Below are 9,355 nucleotides of genomic sequence, written 5' to 3'. Positions count from 1 at the left end.
TTGCTTCCTACGGACAGGACGCAGCGTCCCCAGCGTCCCCTTCCCTTTTAGGGCACGCTTTCCCAGCGTTATCCAAATAGTCACACTGAGCGGAACAGCATTGCTCTCTCGTGAGATTGCGACCAACACTGTCAGCACCGTCACACCCGCACCAGACACGCAGAGGCTCCTTCCTAAACGAGCAGCTCGTCTTCCACCACTTTCCAAAGAAAACACACGCGCAGGAACAGCACATGTGTTCGGCTCCGAAGCGAAAAGCAAATATGCGACGCACCGACTGCTCATTAAATACTCTCGCTGCAGCGCAGAGCAGCTGTGGCAATTATCGCATGCCAATGTGCATTGGCTCGTTTTTCTTACACTCGAAGTAGATTGGTCTCCCAAAGCGATCCCCAATTCGTCGGTCAGTTCCGACGTACGTCTCCGTTCCCTCCTTCAGGGAACGAGGGTTACATACGTAACCGAGACGTTTTCTTCCTCTTCTCTAAAGCAGCGCAGCATGGCCTCGCCCCCTTTGTTGCATGTTCCCGGGGGCGGGGTTTGTCTGGTTTGTGATGTCACAAACCCGGGAAGTTACTCATTGTAGTCCCTACCAGCCATTTTTGTAGGCATTAAACTGACAGAATTTTAAAATGCGATATCTTCGTTTGCATTGAACTTTCAACGCCGCAACTTTGCAGATATTGTTAATGCTCAAACAGCAACATTACACACAAAATAACATTAAAAAAGTGAAATCGCAATCAACCACCCCTTTAAAACTTCTAGAATTCTGAAATGTATTGTTGTGAACCTTGGAATTAAAAAGGTTGAGAAGCACTGGTATAGAGAGTACAAAAGCTATAAATCAGGAGAGTGACCCAAGGAGCCCCCTAGATTTGCCACTACCACGTAACAACAGCCTTAAACCAACAATTTGTACACTACAAAACAAAGCCTACCTTCAATTTCTCCTCCAGGGGCTGAGATTTTGGAAATACATAAGTGTGTAGTGCCAATAACATCATTGTGGCTAGCACGATCCCTAAGAGAATAAGAATGAGAAGGTATGTAATCTAACACATTTTTGTCAGAAATGAAGAAATCCATATTAATATATGGTGGTTAGTTTTTTAAATACAAGAAAGAGAATTTTAAATCACCAATCTAAAATCCGTATCCTCATCTTTTCACACATGGATGGGAACTGGAGTGAAAAACAGACTGTTAATAGATCTAATGAAGGACTTGTTATGTTGCTCTGCGAGGTGAGTGTATGTCCTTTACCCTGATGGGTAGAGTGAGGCTCTGGTTCCACTGAGGGTTAGCAGTTTTCTCCAGAATCTTACTACTGATCTAGAGATATAAGAATATAATGTCAGTACCTCTTCAGCAACTTATGAATACCTCATGATTAAACCAATTACAAAAACAGAAGTACCGTTTTTCCTGCAAAGTTGACCTCCACGAATGGATCCACCAGGTTCTTTCGATTAGTTTCAAAACCAAGGAACTGTTTGACACCATCCATAAGAGCATCATCCACTAAAAAAGAGCAGATTAAGAGATGAAACAGACAACACACACATCTACACACCGACGTGTTTGATACTCACTCTGAGGCAGGTCTTCTGCCCTGTACACTCTGAGAGTAAACGTGGCTCCTGTCAGGGTAAGACCAGCTGGTCTCAACAGGTTCCCCTCTATATCCTCCTTTTCTTCCAGGCCCTCTTTCTTATCCATCTGACACACAGCATTGATGTTTTCAAAAGAGAAAACTATGCAATAAGGTTCGATTTGTTAACATGCCAAATCATGCTCAATCTATCTCTCACTTACCGGAGGTTCATCACCTGCAGCCAGCACAAACATGCTGACCTTTAAATAACCTCTGGCCCCTGCAGAAAGATCATCAGGGTCTGCCAGCAACAACCATTTCCTGAGAATAGCATGTCCTTTTCAGTGGAATAGAAAAAAAGAATTTTAAATATAAACCACTGTGGGGCTTTTTAGCTTCAATTTTAGAGGCAACAAGCTTGATTGAATTTCAAAACTGATATTTAAGACTCAAAACAGTGTCCAGGTCCAGAGTTTTGTTTGTTCTGAGACACAATCCAAATAGTGCTTTTGAAAAGAGCAATTAACATCACATTATGACTATGTGGTACTTACGGTGTTCATTATACACCGTGCCAACATCCAGCTGAAAGACAAAACAATGAAACAAAATTAGCACTATTATTAGCAAAGTCTGAAATTACAGACACATGCATGTGACCAGTAAAGAAAATAAAAATAAAGAAATCCTGGAACTCATTGGAAATGAGAAGAAACCACCAAATGCGGACAATGATTAAGAGGGAAGAAAAATAAGAAATATGAGCAAATCTACCTTGAATTCTCCAATGACAGAGTCTTTCCGTAGTGACTTGGAGTCAAATACCTTGGAACGGGCATAGAGAAGATAAAGACAACTGAAGGTGTGTGTTAAATGAAAACAACAGCATCAACTACATTAATTATGATAATAATATAACTTACGGTTATAAATATAGGCTCATCAAAAAGATCTGAAGGTTTCTCAAAGAAGTTTAGAAAGAAAGTCTGAAAGTAAAGAATATATGCATACAATTAAATTTATTGAGCATATACATTCATTTACATAGTTTGTATTCCCCCAGTAACAAAACGGTGAAAAAAATGTGTTACCTCATCAAAAAATGGATTATTGCCCTTCCTGATGCGTGTTCTCTTTGTCTGTCCTCCAACTGTGACCTTGACAACTGGTTTAATGTTGACACCAGGGAGCTGTCTTCCCTCAATGATGCGCAGCCGTACCTAAATTTAACATACACTGAATTCATGTTTCTAGAAATACAGTCATTGATGATGACATTATTAAATAGGAAATTAAAGCATCTTTGGATATAACCACCTATTATCCATCTATATAAATTTTACTATTATTGTTCTTATTATTATTATTATTATACTTAATATAAATCATTAAGGACATGTCACCTTCATGCTGGAATCTGCCTAATTCAGCAAGCCTCTACCAAATGACAAATTAATTTATACCAAGAGTCTGATTAGATGCACAGCTTTTAACATCAAAAATAAAAGAAAAAAATAAGCATTTTCTCCTTCCTCATTAAGGTATTTATTTTTCTGTCTAACGATAGATTGTTTTGTTAGTTGGATTTTATTATTTATTTATTTAGCATTTAGCATTTTTCTCCACAAATCTTTCAGCTGAGATGAGAACCAATGGCTTAAATATATTTGGAAACTTATTTTCTTCAAATCCAAATTAAACTTTTTGTTATTCTTGGATCTGTTCTAGAAAACAATGCTCAGACATTTGTTTAATTAACATGTAGAATACATTGTCTTGCCTGGAGCAAATAAACCAGTTTGAAGCCAAAATAAATTTTTGACTTACTTCACCTACTTTGTATTGCCACAAGATGGCCCTATTTTTTAAAGCAGACATATAGCATGAACATTTGATCCAGTGGACAGGGTTTGACATTTAATACAGATAAATATAATTAACCACTATTAATCCCCTTATTACATCTTATTTTCAAGCCATTTTTGTTGCAGCATAATGACTGACTGACAGAGATATACAAAAAAAAAGGTTATTTGAGGAAATAAGGTGGCATATGGCACGACAAAGCAAACTGTAGATTCATACACACACAAACATAGATATACACACACATACACACCTGGAGGTCCTGGGGTGTGTGGGACAGGGGGGATTTGTTGCTGTGGCATTTCTTTTTCTGGCCATGGTTAAAGTTCGGTGGAGCCTTTTTGGGTGGTGCTGTAGGGGCCCCGGTGTCCTGACCCTGAGGCCCTGGAACCGGTTCAGTCTCCTCCACCACCTCCATCATCAGCATGCTCTCAGTGTCCTCCTCATCCATAGTGTCCAATGAGAAAACTGCATGTATACACAAGTCAGATTAATCACATCACACAAATGAGTAATCATATTGATGCAGCCCTCAGTTGACAAATACCGTATTAGTGAAATCAAATTTAGGCATCCTTTAACAGGGATCTCACAGTACATGTGTGTATGAATGGGAGCTACTGTATTTTCTGTGTTAGCAGACTGACCTGTAACTGTGTCCAGCTCCACTGGGGTGTGCTGGGCCTCTGGCTGTGGATGAGGCTGGAAGATGGGAGCCATCCCTGGAGGAGGGATGTAGGAAACCTGCAGGTTTACTGTGGCCTGGAAGAGGGAAAACAGATTGAAGATGGTTTGACATTTCTCAGAAAGACTGAAGAAAAGAGCACAAGATTTGCAATGATGCAACAACAATGTAAAAATCCGCAACAAAAATCTAATTCCAAAAATAAATATTTGCTATTTGCACAGTTGTTTCCAACACTGATAATAAGAAGAAATGTTTCCTGAGCAGCAAATCAGCATGTCAGAATGATTTCTGAAGGGTCATGTGACACTGAAGACTGCTGAAAATTCAGCTTTGCCATTACAGTAATAAATGACATTTTACAATATAATATTAATATATTATATATAATTATAATACTTCACAATAATACTGTTTACTGTATATTTAAACTCTATTTTGTAGTTTTACCTTATTTGTGACCCTGGACCACAAAACCAGTCATAAGGGTCAATTTTTCGAAATTGAGATTTATACAGCACCTGAAAGCTGAATAAATAAGCTTTCCATTGATGTATGGTTTGTTATGATAGGACAATATTTGGCAGAGATACAACTATTTGAAAATCTGGAATCTGAGGGTGCGAAAAAATCAAAATATTGAGAAAATCACCTTTAAAGTTGTCCAAATGAAGTTCTTAGCAATGCATATTATTAATCAAAAATTAAGTTTTAATATATTTACAGTAGGAAATTTACAAAATATCTTCATGAAACATGATCTTTACTTATTATCCTAATGGTTTTTTGCATAAAAGAAAAATCAATAATTTTGACCCATACAATGTATTTTTGGCTATTGCTACAAATATACCCCAGCGACTTAAGACTGGTTTTGTGGTCCAGGGTCACATTTAACTCTGAAGATGTTGAGCACCTAATCATGCTGCTTCTTTCTGTTGCAAGTCTACTTGTTTTTTCCCCTTTTCCCCTTTTTGTTCATTAATAGAGTTTTATATTTGTGTATCTGCTAAATGTCAAATTACTTAAAAGAAATACTTGATTAATTTTGAACTTATTATCAAAGTTCTGAGTGAAGATGTTGCTGTTTTGGGAAGGGTGGGAAAGAAAAGCTGCATGCTGGAGTTGTTTTTGAGATTAGACCGGCGTCAGGGTGATACCTTATAATGTACTTTCCTGAAATTATTTCCGGAATCAGCTATTTCAAGAGCACACGGATGCAAAGGAGCTAAGAAAACCAACTCCACATTTCCCTCTCCTTCTTTTTGCTCTCAATCACTCAACATCAACCTACACGCAAATATACTCTTACACACAATGCCAGGAAGTGGCACTCTGTTGTGTAAGACCTAGCCTTGTAGCATTTCTTCAAAATGTCTTTCTTAAATTACATGTGGGACAGGGATGACGTGAATTTATGATGGAAAATATTCTTTTCTGTACGGATAGGGGATGTTCAGACTGTAGTAGACATGAAGGTGGGAAGTTGCCACCAACAGTAAAGGTCCAAGCTGTATATTGTTCAGTCAGTTAGCGTGAAAGTAAATTTGAAAGTCAGTGAAAACAGTGACAAATAGATAAACGCACCCCTGTGCTGTTCCTTTTGGTGTCCACCAGGGACACAGTGAAAGTAGCAGCTAGGTTGGGAGAGTTGAGCACATCTCGAAGAGTTACCCGACACTCCCCCAGAAACCTGTAAAGATTCACAAAGGGCTATTTAACAACTGCCATGCTATTTAAAGATGAGGATTAATGCCAAGAAATAAAAATAAACACAGACATACAGTTACTAAGCTAAACAATTGTGACACATGACTATGCATCTGACCCTGAATGACATATTTTTCACTGTCTGGCCAGCTTTTCTAAAAATTGCTGTTCTTCTGTTTCATTCTTAGGCTCAGATAAGGTTTGAAAGGAAAGAGGAGACATGGTAAACCACCCTGACTCACTTCCTGTGGGCATTCCCCTCTTCCTTCCTTTTCTTTCCCTCCTCTCCTATTACTTTATTCCTTCATTATACTGAAAATATTTCACCCAGTATTCAAGTGTGTTATGCTAATATAGCATTCATTGACTCTATTTTCATCTCTGTTATTTCGTGTGTTTACTCGAGTATCAAACAGAGAAAACGCAAATAATAAAAAATGCTAACAGATCAATGTTTTGGCATGTAGATTATTGGTACTGATGTAAAAGTTTTGACGTAGTGCATTGAAACATATTGTTTTTTGTAAAATAAATTGTCCACTACAGAAATTCATACTTCCTTACACTTAAATGTGGCAACATTTTTTTGAAACACAACGAGGAAAAGATTTTTATATTAACACATTTATTGGTTCCATGTTTTAAAGGCTACAATAGACTGGAAACCCTAGTAAAAGCAGTGCATGCTGGGACATAAACTACTGTTCAAAAGTTTGGAGTCAGTAGGACTTTTTTGAAGGAATTAATACTTTTATCAAGGATGCTTTAAAGGGATCAAAAGTGATAGTGAACACATTTCTAATGTTACAAAAGATTTCTATTTCAAATAAATGCTGTTCTACCATATGTTCTATTAATCAGAGAAACCTGATGAAAATGGATCACACAGTTTCCACAATCATATTAAGCAGCACAACTGTTTTCAACATTGATAATAATAAGAAATATTTCTTGAGCACCAAATCAGCATATTAGAATGATTTCTGTCTGCTGAAATTTCAGCTTTGCCATCACAGGAATAAATCACATTTGAAAACATGTTAAAATAGAAATCATTTATTTTAAATTGTAATAATATTTCACAATATTCATGTTATTACTGTATTTTTATCAATTAAATGCAGCCTTGATGAGCATAAGAAACCTTAAAAACATTTTTAAAATCTTACCCCAAACTTGTAGGTAGACGCTTACTATATGAGCATGCATGACTTTCTATTGCTTAGAAACTAAAAATGTAAATGTGTCAGAGTGGGATGCTGTATTTGAGTAATTTAATATAAATATTAACATGATAATAATATTAATGTGATAATGAATTTAGAAACTATTTTAATTTTTAAAAACTCGTTTGAATTAGGTATAAAAATTACCTAAAACCAGATTTTGTTTGTTCTATCAGCCTAATTTCATGGAGGTAAGCAAAAAGCCAAAGCCCAGTAAGGAACCACTTCTGGTTATAATGAGAACATGGGAACGCACAGCAAATGTTTACCACGGTCCACACTAATGCCAGTAGTCTTTTAAACAATGGTGCATTCCATAAATTCTACAGCTCTCCCAGCTGAATTGTTGAGCAATTGTTTCATGTTGGCAGAGGAGTTGCTTTTGCGTAATATTCTGAGGGACACATTCGTACACTCTTATGAACAGAAAGAGAAATAGAGAGAAAATGAGAGTAAAAGAGAGAGACCTTACCTATTCCTGCCCATTTTTTCATGGTCCTTGACGACAACATGAAGCTCTGCTGCAGAGTCTAAAGGAACACCCTTTAAGTCCCACTCAAAGCCCTGAGAGAAAGAAAAGGGAATGATGAAAAGGAACAGAATAATGACTTGGCAAACGTTTATAAATCTCATTATAGTAACAGTAGTGGTTAATTAATATTTGTAAAAAGCAATGGTAACACTTTAGAATAGGGAACACATTCACTATTAATTGAGAGCTTTCCCTCAATAAACTCCCAATTTGCTGCTTATTAATAGTTAGTAAGGTGGTTGTTAAGTTTAGGTATGGGGTTGGATTAAGGGATCTAAAGTATGGTCATGCATAATAAGGCAGTAATATGTGCTTTACAAGTACTAATAAACAGCCAATATGCTAGTAATATGCATGCTAATAAGCAGCTAGTTAATAGTGAGAATTGGTCCTTAAAATAAAGTGTTACTGAAGCAATTAACCAACCTCATTCCACACAGGATTGACATTATTTTTGATGACTTTGGTCTTCTTTTTTGTCCCTACAGAAACAAGAAAAGAAAAAACACTAACATTTAAAAGTTTGATTTAGTAAGATTTTTATTTGAATTTATTTTTAAACAAATCAATACTTTTATTCAGCAACAATGCATTAAATTGACCAATGGTGGTATATATATATATATGCGTTCTGTGTTCTGGCGTCCTTCCGAGTTCGTTCTTTCAAGGTAACGTTAGCCTGGCAAGACCAGTCTCCACGAGAACACAAGTCCGTTCTTTGCGTTCTTTAGTCTAAGCTAAAATATCGGAGTCTGTGACCATCATACGCTACGTGATTTTCTATAGAATCTGTCAACTCAAATCTGCAGACTGGCTCTGACTTTCGGCAACTTTTAGCATCAACTTCTCCAGACTTCTCCAGACTAAAATCGAGGCAAAAATCGTGCAGTGTAGCCTATTCCAGGCTTTAGTCGCATTTAGAATCATCAAAATTCAAGGCATTCTAAATTGTAGGCGGCAAAAATGCTTCTGTATGTCTTTTATATTTATAGAATTTAATATAGTTAATCTATATCACACAAAGAGTGCCGTTTTTCCTCTAGATATCAGCATGATAACAAATGTAATATTGATTTTATACAAGTTTAATAAAGTTAGCATCAAGTGACTTGCATGTTTTGCGTCTCTGAGCAACACAGGAGTGTTTACTTATTGAATGAATCAGCTTTGTGAACGAATCGGTTGAACGAATGATTCAGTGACTCACTCATTACCACAATCAAAAGACTGATTCCTGAGTGAATCAGCCGTTTGAATGAATCGTTTGAATCTCACTCGTTAACAGTGACTTGCTGCCACCTAGTATGTTTTCATGTTTTAAATCATTTCAAATATCATTAATCAACGTTTTATGTTTAAAAGAAAGCATTATTTATGAAATTGTAACTGCAGGTTAAATACATCCATGTCCTCTCTGAGCTGCATTAAAGGGATCATATGACGTGATTTCAAGTTTTCCTTTCTCTTTGGAGTGTTACAAGCTGTTTGTGAATAGATAAGATTCCTAAAGTTGCAAAGACTAAAGTCTCAAACCCGAAGAGATATTCTTTATAAAAGTTAAGACTGGTCCACGCCCTCCTTAAACCCCTCGTTCAAACACGCCCCCACATGTCTACGTCACGATGTGGGAAGATTTGCATAACGCCGCCCAAATGTTCACGCAAAGAAAGAAGGCATAACTTTATTGTTGCTGCTGCCACCGCCACCGCCATGTTGTGAAGACGCTGTGTGTTTCGTTG

The 9,355-nt window shown here is 37.0% G+C and overlaps 1 protein-coding gene across 1 annotated transcript in view; it reads right to left on the bottom strand.

Annotated features, from left to right (window-relative positions):
• The window catches only part of LOC107749822 (dysferlin-like), a 99,565-nt gene that overhangs the window by 84,893 nt on the left and 5,317 nt on the right, over window positions 1-9,355 (bottom strand). The window contains exons 2-16 of the mRNA XM_016565011.1: window positions 8,043-8,098; window positions 7,557-7,648; window positions 5,736-5,841; window positions 4,111-4,225; window positions 3,717-3,931; window positions 2,689-2,817; window positions 2,521-2,583; window positions 2,372-2,422; window positions 2,152-2,182; window positions 1,819-1,934; window positions 1,596-1,722; window positions 1,421-1,524; window positions 1,267-1,335; window positions 1,143-1,186; window positions 942-1,024 (exon numbers count right to left, since the gene is read on the bottom strand). Coding sequence (XP_016420497.1) covers window positions 942-1,024; window positions 1,143-1,186; window positions 1,267-1,335; window positions 1,421-1,524; window positions 1,596-1,722; window positions 1,819-1,934; window positions 2,152-2,182; window positions 2,372-2,422; window positions 2,521-2,583; window positions 2,689-2,817; window positions 3,717-3,931; window positions 4,111-4,225; window positions 5,736-5,841; window positions 7,557-7,648; window positions 8,043-8,098 — 1,401 coding nt within the window. The remainder of the gene's footprint in view (window positions 1-941; window positions 1,025-1,142; window positions 1,187-1,266; window positions 1,336-1,420; window positions 1,525-1,595; window positions 1,723-1,818; window positions 1,935-2,151; window positions 2,183-2,371; window positions 2,423-2,520; window positions 2,584-2,688; window positions 2,818-3,716; window positions 3,932-4,110; window positions 4,226-5,735; window positions 5,842-7,556; window positions 7,649-8,042; window positions 8,099-9,355) is intronic.

Source organism: Sinocyclocheilus rhinocerous, unplaced genomic scaffold, assembly GCF_001515625.1.
Source record: "Sinocyclocheilus rhinocerous isolate Xijiao unplaced genomic scaffold, SAMN03320098_v1.1 scaffold1131, whole genome shotgun sequence".
Taxonomy (NCBI): domain Eukaryota; kingdom Metazoa; phylum Chordata; class Actinopteri; order Cypriniformes; family Cyprinidae; genus Sinocyclocheilus; species Sinocyclocheilus rhinocerous.
The sequence above is the reverse complement of the archived record's forward strand: the minus strand, read 5'-3'. Positions and strand labels throughout refer to the sequence as shown.